Source organism: Grammomys surdaster, unplaced genomic scaffold, assembly GCF_004785775.1.
Source record: "Grammomys surdaster isolate TR1022 unplaced genomic scaffold, NIH_TR_1.0 126187, whole genome shotgun sequence".
NCBI classification, from domain to species: domain Eukaryota; kingdom Metazoa; phylum Chordata; class Mammalia; order Rodentia; family Muridae; genus Grammomys; species Grammomys surdaster.
The window spans coordinates 5,151,103-5,165,365 of NW_021620993.1; the positions used below are offsets into that span (position 1 = coordinate 5,151,103).

Genomic DNA, 14,263 nt, shown 5'->3' on the forward strand with positions numbered 1-14,263 from the left:
AAAAAAAAAAAAAAAAAAAAAAAAAAAAAAAAAAAAAATACTCCTCCATCTCTTTCTCCTCATCCTATTAGTTGGACTTAGTGCTTTATATCTGTCAAGCAGGTACTCTACCACAGAGCTAAATTCCCAAACCCTGAAAAGATTTACTCACCTTTCTGTTGTCTTGTTTGTACATATGCACACAGGAACCCATCCTGCTGGGATTTGATCATGATTATACCTTACTCATTTAATCTCTAAATCAACTGAGAAGAGCCAGTATCTTCATAAGACTGAACCATCCAGTCTGGGAAAATGTTCCCCTCTGTTAGGTATTCTTTAATTTCTTATAATAGCACCTCACTGTATAGAAGTCTTGCATATTTTGTAAAACTTTTGCCTAAACTGTGATGGTTCTTGATGTTATTATAAATGTTATCAATATGCTTTCCAGACTAGGGACATGGTTTGCTGGATAACAGTGCTTGCTGCATTGGCACCAGGACCTAAGTTTTGATCCTAAGTTTAAAAAGAAAAAAACAATGCTGAGCATGGCCATGAATACCTGTGATCCCAGTCTCAGGGTGGAGGGGAGAAGTGAGGATGGATCAGGCTTGCTAGCCAGGTAGCCCAGCTGGAAGAATGAAGGGTACTAAAGTAAGATATGCAACGTCTCTGGAAGCACACACATAGACATGAACTTGGTGTGTACTCACAAGCACAGACAGACACACACTTCCTAACTACTTGTGGCTGACTCACTTCTGATCATTAGTTAAACCCTAGGTTAGTTACTAGGAAGTCTAGGATTGTCTCAACATGCAGTTATACTGTTCAGTAATAAAAAGAATCTTTTGCTCCTTTACTTCTTTCTCTAGCTTCAATCCTAATCCTAATGTAACCCTAACTCCTTTCCTTGATTTTGTTGCACTGGTTAGAATTTTCGATCAAATGTTAAGCAGAGATAGTAAGTGTGTGTGTACTAGTCATGGGGCAGCGGTCCAACTGCTCTATATGGTGTATTATATGTGCTAGAAAGTAAAGCTAGCTTGCTTAGAGCTCCTAACATTTTGGTTGTTAAGCTTGGCCTTTAATGTCTGAGCTATCTTTCCAGCTTTCTTAGAACTCTTTTTTTTTTTTTTTTTTTTTGCTAAAAGAAGGCAATGGACAAGGCTTGTTTTATTTTAATGACTGATCCACGGGAGGCCACAGCCAGGCCACCACTATGTACAGACTGAGGGAAGCTTATTTCTTGGTCTCTTCCTCCTTGGACAGAGTCTTGATGATCTCCTCCTTCTTGGCCTGCAGGCGCTCCTCCCTGCGCTTCCGTGCTTCCTTGGTCTTAGACCTGCGAGCCTCAGCCTGGTCAGCCAGTAGCTTCTTGCGGGCCTTATCTGCCTTCAGTTTGTGGATATGTTCCATGAGAATCCGCTTGTTTTTGAATACATTGCCTTTGACCTTCAGGTACAGGCTGTGATACATATGGCGGTCAATCTTCTTAGATTCCCGGTATCTCCTGAGGAGCCGGCGTAGAATCCTCATTCTTCTCATCCAAGTGACCTTCTCGGGCATCCGAGCGTTGGCTGTACCCTTCCTCTTCCCTATGCCCATGTGCCTGCCCTTTCGGCGGGCCAAAGTGTTCTTCCGGCAGCGAGCCCGGGAATGGACAGTCACGGGCTTCCGGATGATCAGCCCATCTTTGATCAGCTTCCTGATCTGCTGACGGGAGTTGGCATTGGCGATTTCATTGGTCTCATTGGGGTCCAACCAGACCTTCTTTTTACCACAGCGGAGGACACTAGAGGCAAGCCTCTTCTGTAGCCTGAGCATACTCATGGCTGCGGACGCAGCAGCGAAAGGAGTTGTTTTTTTTTTTTTTTTTTATAAATCTTTTTTTTTTTTTAAGATTTATTTATTTTATTTATGAGTACACTGTAGCTATCTTCAGATACACCAGAAGAGGGCATCGAATCTCATTATGGGTGGTTGTGAGCCACCATGTGGTTGCTGGGATTTGAACTCAGGACCTCTGGAAGAGCAGTCAGTGCTCTTAACCACTGAGCCATCTCTCCAGCCCTTCTTAGAACTCTTAATCATGAATGGGACCTGGATTTCAATTAAAGCGTTTCTTTGCAGAGGGTTGAGAATGAGGAGGGTGGGATAAAGCATCCACAATACCCCTGCTGTCTACTTTCATCATCAGTTGACATAAGTTGGACCAGAGTTAAACTGCATGGCATTTCTTATTCATGCTTTAAGAAACAAAAGCCCTTACTCTCTTCCCTCCTGTAAATGAGTATCAATCCCATATACATTTAATGCATATTAAAATAATCTTGATACCCATTAATCATGCCAGTCTTTAATCTAAGTACCAGTACCCAGTAGGGAACAAGACACCAATAGGGTCTGATTTTCTATCCTGTAAATATCACTCTGATGGACAGAGTGACTAATGCAGAAGTAAAAGAGAGTGATATTCAAAGTTGAACAGAAGTGGTGGCCATATTCCAGACAGAGGGCCTAATGAGACATCTCAGGAAGCAGGGTGGTGGAGGATGCAGGAGCCTAGTGGCTCAGTGCCTGAGAGGCCAGAAGAGACTCCAATTTCTCTCAGTGTAAAGATGATCAGAGAACAACTTGAGTAGGAAAGTGTAGACCAATTTAACTACATAGATTATTGTTTTGTGGAGAAAACCGTGGTAGGAACTCTGGAGAGGGTTCTGTTGCATAGATGAGGTGGCAGTAGGAAGGACTAGGACTTAAGGGTAGATCAGAACCTGCCAATGATTCATTATAAACAGGAAAAAACAGAATGACAGATAAAATGAAATAAGTCCAGGTTTTTTGAAAGAAGCCAAAAATACAGAAACAAAATTATGTTGTATCATAAGCTATAACTACTTATGTCCCTCTCATAGAGCTAAATTTGAGGTTTCTATGCTTCAAGGTAATACAAAATGTTTAAACAGCTCTAAGATGAGTGTCACTTCACTCCGTGTGAAACTGTCATAGCAAACACACAGACTCATGCTACTAAATACAGATGCTGGCTATGAAGAGGTGCTTGTTTAGACTATCTGTCTCTACAAAGCAGCTAACCTTGATACCAAGAAATAAGTGACTTCAAGGAAATAAATTTTAACTCTAAAAGTCATTGTATAACCATTATTGATCCTCTGTCTTAACCAGTCTTCATACTTCAAAGACACTCCAATGAGCACTTAAGTAGGAGTGGGAAAGCTACACTATACAACACAGCCTACAGCCTGGGATCACTCCTGAGTTACACCAGCCCACTCCATCTTCAGTTCTTATCTGCAATGTGAAGGATCCTGCAAGTGGAGAATGGGTCCAGTGGCAAACACTTCAGGAGCAGAAAAAAAAAAGAAAAAAAGAAAAAAAAATCAAAGGATAGGAAAGTGACTGAGACCAGAGAAGAGAGGAGGCCCAGTTTAGAAGGACTAGAGAAAGAATCTGTAAGTACAAAGTGATCATGCTGACGGGCCAGCACTTATCAACAGGAGCCAGCTGATTTGAGCTTGGCTATCCCAGGGGAAGAAAAAACACTCATCAGGAATCATCAAGGTATGAAGAAGACTCCACAGCATGGTATGGTAAATAGCATAAAACTGCTAACAAGTCACAAATCAACAGCAGGATCAGCACTGCCGTATCCTACCAAGACTAACTATAAAAGGACATCGTTACAAAATGAAATGATTTCCAATAGGGGACAGCAAAACTCCACAAAAACTCAATGAAGAAAAATACCCCCTAAGTCCATGACTTGAATCAGAGTTTGTAACAGAACTACTGGCCAAAATGCTGTGACTCAAACAATATACAGGGAAAGACTGTGATGGTTAAGCTTTTTCATCTTGTCAGAATTTACAATCACCTAGGAGACAAACCTCTGTGTCTGGGAGGGTGTTTCCAGAAAGGTTTAACTGAACAGGGAAGACCATCGCTGAACCATAGAGGTGCCACCCCACAGCCTGTGGTCTCATATTTAATAAAAAGAGGAAACAAGCTGACATCAACAGTCGTATCTCTGTTTCCTGACTTCAGATGCAAACTGACCCACCATGTTATATTGGTTGTCGTGTCTTGTCTGACATAATCGTCTGTATTCTTTCTCATACTGTGAGCTAATATAAACCTTCCCTACTTAAGTTGCTTTACATATGCTTTTTATCACAGCAATAAAAAAAAGTACATACCATGACTAAAATAAGATACTTACTACAAATCTACTATGCAATTTTTCTAAGATTCTTTTTTCATTCAGAGCCATGGTTTCACCTCTCCTCTTCTTTATTCTTTTTTTTTCTAGTTTTTTGCAGGCATACATTTTTCCTGTAGCTCGTACTTGACAGGCACAAACCTAGTTTGAAGGGGGGAAAGATTTATATATAACTGACATTTTTAGGGCATGTGAATAAAATTTTTTCCCTATGATAATCTTCCCTGGTAAAGGCTAGATACTGCATGTGATAAGCCAAGGCCATCTGGGTACTGATAACTAGAAGTTTCCAGCTGGATCTTCTTTGGACTCCCAGTTTCTTGTCACTAGTAGCTGTTGGGAATGAAGTGAATGAAACTGTGCTTTATCAAAATGCAAAGGAGACTTGTTTTTCTTTGTGATCATGCTGAGTCTATTTACGTATGTCCTGATATGTCTCTAGATTCTTATAAAAACAACACTTTAGAATATAAAATTTGAATAACTCTGGGTGTGGCTTGGTTTGGTTTTTGGTTTTGTTTTTTTTCTTAACAAGGCTGGGTATAACAGGTCCATATACTTAGGAAGCTAAAGCAGGGCCCAACACTCTCCTGCCAAAGATGAGGTCAAGATGGTAACCCAAGATCACACATCTGGAAATGGCAAGCAGGACTTGACCTTGGGCTTGCACAGCTGTTAAGTACATGTTCTTCTCACAACACTGTGCTAACTCTGGAACCAGTCATACACCCAAACGCTTTCCACCATGCTTCCCTTAGGAAACTGTACATTGACTTGACAGCACTTAAAGCACAAGCAAAGGAATTACTGTTGGCAAAATAAGTAAATTACCTACCTTCCAAGCTCACTGGGACAAGTAGGTGCTAATGCTAGGAATTGAGGCTGACAAGGAACTATAACTAACCTTGCACTTACTCAGTAAGGCTCCTGTAGTATAAATTATTTAATCCAGACCTGGGGTCTCTACTCTACTTTAGACCATCTAGTCCCCAGATAAAAGACACACACAACCTTTATATTTACAAATAAACCTTAATCAGCACAAGAGCTGGGCTGATATCTGTCTTCTAAGCTATTAGAATCAGCTTTCCTATGGGTAACCCCAAATTATTTATTGTTACTTATTATGTTTCAACTGGGGTGTTCTTAACTCCAATTGGCCAGCCCTCAGGGCCGCATTTTTATGGCTTACCTAACCCATGGCAGCTTCTCCTTCTTTCACCTTCTCCTCTTCAAGCCTGGGAAACCTAAACCCCACCTATGTCTCTTCTTCCAGCCATTGGCTGTTGGTATATTTATTTACCAATCAGAAATAACTTGAGGGCAGGGTCACAGGTCTACATGCAGACTCCAGGTCTTGGGAGCCCACACTTAGCATTACAATAGACAATAAGACCAAAACTCAACAGGCTCCCTCTAACAGATACTCAAGAGTAGAAACAGACCACACCTGGTTTTCCAGCCTTGCCTTAGAGCCTAAAATACCCACAAAAGGTCTACAAAGAGCTACCACAGCTAATTCATTCATCTAATCTTTTGTTTGAAAGCCCAAGTAAATATATCCAAATATAATCTATATCATCTTTCACAATGATTAAATTGTTCATGTGATCCTACTGAACATATCTTAAATCATATATGTGGTTATAATTAGAATTTCATTTCTTTTAAACAAAAGTCCCAACTCCCTAAAACTTTTCCTCTGTTCCTTGACAAAATCTAAAGCTTTGTACATGGAGCTCAACAACAACAGCATGAGCGGAGAGGAAAGTCTCTGGTCTAGGACACATTCCACAGAGGTTCCTTATAGACCATCCCATGAAGGGCTTAAAACAGTGTTGGGTGAATTAGCCAAACACAAATCTATAAGTTGTGCAAGCCTCCAGCTGTGTAAGGGGTACACATCCAACAGGAAGTGATGACAGTTCTGGCCCACTTCCTTCACCTCAATATGTAAATGGCTAACAGAGCTCACTTGAGCACAGTAACTCTGAAGCTGGTTTCCTAATTTTGAGACAATGCTGGTAGATTCTGCTTTTATTTTAAATTAGAATTCAAGAGCATGTATGATTTCATTCACATCTGGGCAGTGTAACCTGGCTCTGTTTTTAAAAAGTGTTAATTCTTAATGGCATGCATGCCTGTCTCATGTGGACTCAGAAATCCATAGATTGAACATGATCACTCCAGATAATTAATGAAACAATTAACATCTCTTTAATTTATCACAATAGAACTGTGTGCTATTCTCTATCTAGCTGCTACAAATGATCTCTATCCAAAATAATCATTGTATTTAAAACATACAAATCTGTGACATTTCCCTAGGATTTTTCTAAACTCATACATTTTAAAAATACTTTAAAGGTGTTGGGATCATACTCAAGGCCTTGAATATATGAGGCAAGGACTGTACTATGTTCTATATCCCTAGATCTGAACACTTCTTTTTTCTCAGACAGGGTACTTACTATGTAATCCAGGCTAGTCTAGAACTTTCTATTTTCGTAACTCAGTTTCCCAATTACAGGAGGCATACATCATCACAAGAGGCCCTGAACACCTTTTAATGCAGGTATAAGGTACATCTATATCTATACTGATTAGTTTTATTTTATTTTTTTTGTTTATAACATGGTTTATTAAATTTTTTTTGGATGTTTTATTTACATTTCATATGTTGTCCCCTTACCCCATCCCCCACCCACCCAGGAACACCCTATCCCCTCACCCCTCCTCCTTCTTCTCTTCGGATGTAACCCCTACCTACCCCCCCACTCCCACCTCCCCACCCTCAAATTCCCACCCCCTGGGGCATCCAGCCTTCATGAGGTCAAGGATCTCTTCTTCCACCTATGCCCAGCAGGGCCTTCCACTCTTACGTAATCAGCTGAAGCCCTGGATCCCTCCCTAAGTGTTCCCAGGCTGGTGGTTTAGACCCTGGGAGCTGTGGTTGGTTGGTATTGTTGCTCTCCTCATGGGGCCACAAACCCTTTCAGCTCCAATGGCCTTCACCTTCCTTATCAAAAAAGATAAGGAAGGACACTTCATACTCATCAAAGGAAAAATCTACCAAGGAGAACTCTCAATTCTGAACATCTATGCTCCAAATGCAAAGGCACCTACATGCATAAAAGAAACTTTACTAAAGCTCAAAACACACATTACACCTCACACAATAATAGTGGGGGATTTCAACACCCCACTCTCAGCAATGGACAGATCATGGAAACAGAAACTAAACCGAGACACTTTGAAATTAACAGAAGTTATGAACCAAATGGACTTAACAGACATCTATAGAACATTTCATCCTAAAACAAAAGAATATACCTTTTTCTCAGCACTTCATGGTACCTTCTCTAAAATAGACCATATAATTGGTCACAAAACAGGCCTCTACAGATACAAAAAGATTGAAATAATCCCTTGCATCTTATCAGATCACCACAGACTAAGGCTGGTCTTTAATAATGACAAAACCAATGGAAAACCCACATGCACATGGAAACTGAACAACACTCTACTCAATGATGACTTGGTCAAGGAAGAAATAAAGAAATTAAAGACTTTTTAGAATTAAATGAAAATGAGGACACATCATACCAAAACTTGTGGGACTCCATGAAGGCAGTGCTAAGAGGAAAACTCATAGCTCTAAGTGCCTACAAAAAGAAACTGGAGAGAGCACACACTAACAACTTGACTGTACAACTAAAAGCTCTAGAACAAAAAGAAGCAAATACACCCAAGAGGAGTAGAAGGCAGGAAATAATCAAACTCAGGGCTGAAATCAACCAAATAGAAACAGAAAGAACAATACAAAATATCAACAAAACCAGGAGCTGGTTCTTTGAGAAAATCAACAAGATTGATAAACCATTAGCCAGATTAACCAGAGGGCACAGAGACAGTATCCAAATTAATAAAATCAGAACTGAAAAGGGAGACATAACAACAGAAACTGAAGAAATTCAAAAAATCATCAGATCCTACTACAAAGGCCTATACTCAACAAAACTGGAAATCCTGGATGAAATAGACAACTTCCTAGACAGATATTGATTAGTTTTAAATCATCAATTTGACACAACCTAGAGCTTAGAATAGGAAATTTCAATTGAAGAATAGTCTCCATCAGATTGCCCTGAGGCATGTGTGTGGGCTATCTTAATTATAGAGGAGGGTCCAGCCACCCTGGCCAGGTGAGCCTGGGTTGTATAAGAAAGCTGGTTTAGCATGACCCAGAGGAAGGAAGCATCCATGGAGCTGCTTCAAATTCCTGCTTGAATTCATGCTGTGGCCATCCTTGATGATAGTTGGAAACTTCAAAGTATAACAAACCCTTTCCTCCATGAGGTCCTTTTGGTCAGAGTGTTTTATCACAGCACTAGAAAGCAAACTAAGACAATGTCAAAACACAGCCAAGTTAAATAAACATATTTGACAATGTCATCTGGTTAAATACAATGGTATGTATTTATTTGTAGTCCCAGCTTGCTGAGGCACTAGGAGTTCTTGAGCCCAGAACCTAACTTGGAAAAGCTAGTGAGACTTCATCTCTTTAAAAATAAGTAGAACTCTATACAACTTAAACTTCAGAGCTACTCCTAAATAACAGAAATTTCACAAATTTTTCAATCTAGACAAACTGCCTGACTTGAACATCAACCATGAAAAAATAGCTTCTGTCAGAATGGAAAGGGTAAGGTGAATAAGTCACAAAGATAAGAAGTTTGTTATGTTGTTGATGTGGGGTTTTTTTGTTGTTGTTGTTTTTCGAGACAGGATTTCTCTGTATAGCCCTGGCTGTCCTGGAACTCACTCTGTAGACTGAGCTAGCCTTGAACTCAGAAATCCGCCTGCCTCTGCCTCCCAAGTGCTGGGATTAAAGGCGTGCACCACCACTGCCCAGCTTATGCTGTTGTTTTAAAGCTTAAAGCAAACTACATTTTGTTCAAAGATCCACCTGGATTTCAAATTGCCTGAAACTATTTTCAAGATACACAATAAGGAGATAAGTGTATTGGCAAAGGAGGCACATTACCTGAACTCACATGTATGGATAGCCAGCTATCTCTCTAACAGAATTACTGCCGTAACTGGCACAGGTTACTCACCTCTCCAAATCCGCCTTTTCCTAGAACTCTATATTGTCTGAATGTGCTCTTTGTCACTGGACACCTAGCCAATTAAAAAAAAAGTTATAGATGTCATATTGCACTGTTATTATAAAATAGAAAAGCCTACCTAGAGCTGGTATTAACTCTGTCTGTGCCCATATTACCTAAAACAGAGTGCCTGAGATGAAGGTGTCTATGCTCAGGACTCATAGCTCTCATTTTTTCATTCAGAGAAACAAGCACATGTAAAATTTATTAAAGACACTGATACAAATACAGAACAGCTCAATTATCCTCTGTAATTTAAGATAAGTATGCAAACAGCAGATTCTAGGAAATATATATGTTTACAGTTCATGGAACAATTTTTTTTTTCAAGGAAAAATCTTTGGCATACTTTCTAACCTGTCAAAAGGCACTGAAGAAAACTATATGAACATATTATACTTTTCTTTATGTAAAGTACCTCAAAATGTAACCTCTCAAAAAGAAGCGTGCGTGTGTAAGGGGGGGAGGCAGGGTGGCACACACCTTTAATTCCAGTATTCAGGATGCAAAGGCAAGTAGATCTGTTTAAGGTCAGCCTAGTCTACACAGCAAGTTCGAGACCAACCAGACTATATAATGAAACCTCATCTCAAAATTGGGGGTGAGGAGTCAGATGTCAATTATTAGTGGTAATTTATAATAATAATCATTTTAGAAATAGTAATCACAGTTATACTGATAGCATTTTTATGGCACTTCTTTTGTGCACCAAACCCTGGACTAAGCATTGTACATGCATCTCCCAGCAAGAGTCAAACAGTGTAGAGTTTGTGGTTGTTTGAATAAAAATGGCCCCAACAGGCTCACAGGGGAGTGGCATTATTGAGAGGTATGACTTTGCTGGAGTAGGTGTGGTTTTGCTGGAGAAAATGTCTCACTGAGCATGGGCTTTGGGTTTTCAGAAGCCCAAGGCAGGCTCAGCTTCATTCTGTCTTCCTGCTGCCTGCTGATATGAATGTAGAACTCTCAGCTATCTCTCCAGCACCATGTCTGCCTGTATGCCACCAGGACAATAATGGACTAAATCTCTGAACTGTAAACTAACCCCAATTAAATGTTTTCCTTTATAAGAGTCACCATGGTCATGGTGTCTCTTTGCAGCAATAGAAACCCTAAGGCAGGAGTGTAAGCATCTCTGTACGGAAAAAGGGTCTATGGCTCATAGTGGTTAAGTCACTTCCCTAATGCCATACAGCTAATAAGAATTTGAACACAGGCTTAGACTGTGAAGTTTCAACCACTCCATTGTATTCCTATAAGACCAAAACGTGTTATTTCCTAACCATGTATCATGAGTGTTAACTACCATTTTAAAGAAAAAGAATGGGGTCTACTGAATCAGAAGAAATTATATAATATTCTACCTATTGAAGATTTCTATGTAAAATAATATGTACAATCAAGATTTCCAGTAGTATAGTAATAGGTAGAAAAGTTAACATCAAAGAGTATGCATTGTGAAAAGTTACTACTTTTAGTTACTATTAAATTAAAACCTACCTTTCTAGCCATTTCCATTGTAAAAATCGATTATAGTAGGCACTCTCTTGGTATTCTTCAAATGGTGTTTCACTCAAATACTTATAGACAACTCTAGAAAAGATTTTACACAATTATATATCTATCATGTAAGAATATGACAGCTGAGTCATAGTTAAGAAACATTCAGTGAGAACGTTGACCCTTATACACAATTCAGTATACAGAATTTGCTATTATAGAAGTGCATAGATTCCAATATTATAAGCGAACATATAAAATTTTTTTAAAGAAATGGAGTCCCTTTACTCTCTAAAAGTCAGTTTTTTATGCATACAGACATAAAATAAATAATAACTCATTAATGAGGCTAGGAAAATTATTTGGTTAGTAGAGTGCCTTCTTTTTAGACATGAGGACCTAAGTTTGGATCCTCAGAACCCAGGTAAAAAGCCAAGCTTGATTGTGTATACCTGTACTCTCAATACTCTGGAGGTAGAGACAAGTGGATCAGGAATTCATGAACATCTTTGACATAGTGAGATCATGGTTAGTGTAGGCTACATGAGAAACTCTCTCAAAAGCTTGATATTGTAGCCTTAGCTTAGGAGTGTGGGTAGGGGAGTGAAGACTAAAAGATACTGAGGGGTTTGCTGGCCAGCCAGTCTAGCCAAAACAGCCAGGTCCATATTCAAGGAGAGACTCTGTATCAAAAAAATTAGATGGAGCACAACTGAAGAAAACAATTTTGACCTTTGGTATCCACATGTACATACACACACAGATTCCAACATCTACTCACACACAGACAGAGAGAAAGAGAGAGAGAGAGAGAGAGAGAGAGAGAGAGAGAGAGAGAGAGAGACTATAGGAATAGGAAGATAATAGTTTAAAAGACATTTGAGGTGTGTGCACAAGTGTGCATTTCATGAAAAAGTCAGCCTTTACCAGCAAAACTAAAGTGTTTAAATGTATAATAATAGTCCTATGGTAGGAAATAATGTATGTTACACAATCTTTTTTTAAATGTACACCTAATAATTTGATGTTATACATCTGTGTGTCTGTGTGTATGTATCATGTGTGTACAATGTGTGCATGTGTATGTAATATATTGACTCAAACTCCTGAAATACCCTTGTCTTCATCCCCCCTCACCCCATCCTTGATGCTGGGGTTATAGGCACAAGTAGTCATATTGGGCTTTTTTATGAGTATAGGAAAGCTGAACTCAGGTCCTCTTGCTTTAACAGCAAAATGTCTTACCAACAGAGCAATCTCTCTATATTACATAGTTCTTGGAGAAACTGTATGAAACTTACCCTGTCCCTTGGATCTTATTTATAATTCTATTACAGGAGTAATAAAATTCTTACTTGGGGGACTGGAGATATGGTTCAGTAATAAAGTGCTTACAAAATGTGTGACACTCTGGGTTCAATCCCTGATACCACAAAAATGGAACAAGGGCAGGTACATTACTTGTAAGAGAATGGGGCGGACAGAGGGCAAGTCATGAGCTGTACAAATTACTAACTTTGTAGGTAGACAGATCTGAAGCCTTCTGAGGGGGAGGCATGGTTTGGAGCATTATAAAACTTACTCAGATATCACAAACTAGGAAGTACTCAAGCATAGACAAAGTCCAAATGGAAAAATACTGTGGTATCATTGTGGAATTGGTAGTAGGAACTGAAAAGGCTTTAGAAATTCTCCCACTATTTCTACTGAGTTTGAGAATATTAGCCAGTCTCAGGATTTCTGTTTTACTTTATTCTATTTTTTTAAATAATGTAATTCACATATCCTTGATAATGAAGACCCCAATGGGTACTGAAGCCTTCACAGGAATGTATACTTGTCAATACGTATCTAGCACTAAGACCTGGTATGCTTTTTTGAAACTTCCTTTATGAGAAGAGAGGAGGGTTCCCAAACATAGGAGATACAATATTGTTATTTTTCTCAAAAATAGTGCTGAATGACTGCACAATGGTGATATACACCTTTAATTCCAACACTCAGGAAGCAGAAGGTGAATCTCTGTGAGTTTTAAGTCCAGTCTAGTCTACAGAGTGAGTTCCAGGATAGCCAGAGCTACACAGAGAAACATTGACTCAAAAAAATTTTTTTTGGAATATCTGTGTCTTATTTACTGAAAGCTATAATCCACAAAACAAAAGCTTTTCAGCCTTAGTCATTTTCAGAATGAGGAAGGGATATAAACAGTGTCCTCACACTTTCAGTCTGAATACTCCTCGGGAAGCTCTCTAGATCAGCCCTTGCTTTCCAATGAGGCAGGGAGGACTGTCCCATCTCTAGGAAGTTATCCTCAGATGTCACCTATCTCATGACTGGAATCTTTGCAAAATACTGCACAAACCACTTGATGTGCACCCTTGGGGAATATGTCCTTGTGAGGTTGTCAGCTGATCTGTCCCCAACATGACTCCTAAATGTAAGATGAAGCAGGAGAGTCACAAGGGCAGCAGAGAGGTCAAGATTGCCAGGACACCTACTTGGGCAAGTCCTGCCTTAGCCAGTCAGAAGTTTGGGGCCTGAGGTTAAGTTATCTAACTTCTACGGTTATCCAATTTCTCATTCGGTAAATCATGCCCAGAAGGGATATATGGGATAATATCTGCAAAGTATCTAATTTGCACTTGTCACTACTACTGCGTGTCTCTTTGTACATGTACGACAAGAAGAGTTCATGACTCAACCTAAGTAGAGGAATTTAAAAGACAATAAGTCCAGGCCCCTCCTTATGTCTCTAAAATCAAGCAAAAGGAAAAGTTTTTTATGCTTAACCACAATGTCCAAGGACCATAGTGAACAGAGATACAAGACCATGTCTGTTTGTCTGCCAAACTAGAGAAGGAACCAAACAGAACAAACAACTTTTTAAAAAGAAGTTCAAGCAGGGATTAGGGACTTATCCCATGGTAGAATACTTCCCTAGCAAGTGAAAGGCCCTGGGTTTGGTCCTCAGCTATAGGAGGAGAGGAAACAAATTGAAAGAAGGAAAAAGGAAGGAGTAAGGAGAAAGAAGAAAGGACATGAAAAAAGGAGAAAGAGGAGGAGACTACTCCAGACATGTGCAAACACACACACACACACACACACACACACACACACACGCACACACACGCACACACACACACGCAAATATTTTTATTACTTCTTTCATTTTTGAGATTATAATTACATCATTTCTCCTTTCCCTTTCTTCCCCCACCCTAAACAAACCTTCTCATAGAGCCCTCCTTGCTGTTTTTCAAAAATACATATTTATGCTTATATATAAATATATTTATATATTAAACACATGAGTACAATCTGCTCAGTCTATGCACTGTTACTTGTACATATATTTTTACAGCTGACC

The 14,263-nt window shown here is 39.4% G+C and overlaps 2 protein-coding genes across 8 annotated transcripts in view; both read right to left on the reverse strand.

Annotated features, from left to right (window-relative positions):
* The window catches only part of Grk4 (G protein-coupled receptor kinase 4), a 99,775-nt gene that overhangs the window by 48,181 nt on the left and 37,331 nt on the right, over window positions 1–14,263 (reverse strand). For 6 of the 7 annotated variants that reach the window (XM_028758025.1, XM_028758026.1, XM_028758024.1 and 3 more), the window contains 3 exons: window positions 10,897–10,989; window positions 9,346–9,409; window positions 4,226–4,366 (listed from right to left, as the gene is read on the reverse strand). In XM_028758025.1, the coding sequence (XP_028613858.1) occupies window positions 4,226–4,366; window positions 9,346–9,409; window positions 10,897–10,989 (298 nt within the window). The remainder of the gene's footprint in view (window positions 1–4,225; window positions 4,367–9,345; window positions 9,410–10,896; window positions 10,990–14,263) is intronic. The other variant, XM_028758029.1, reaches the window with a different exon arrangement.
* On the reverse strand, window positions 1,189–1,835 carry LOC114612933 (60S ribosomal protein L19). The gene has a single exon (XM_028758032.1). The coding sequence runs from the start codon at window positions 1,813–1,815 to the stop codon at window positions 1,225–1,227; it is 591 nt and encodes a 196-aa protein (XP_028613865.1). The 5' UTR covers window positions 1,816–1,835; the 3' UTR covers window positions 1,189–1,224.

Bases quoted from the DNA above. Each gene is read 5' to 3' on its own strand.
- LOC114612933 (XM_028758032.1), bottom strand. From the start codon at position 1,815: ATGAGTATGCTCAGGCTACAGAAGAGGCTTGCCTCTAGTGTCCTCCGC.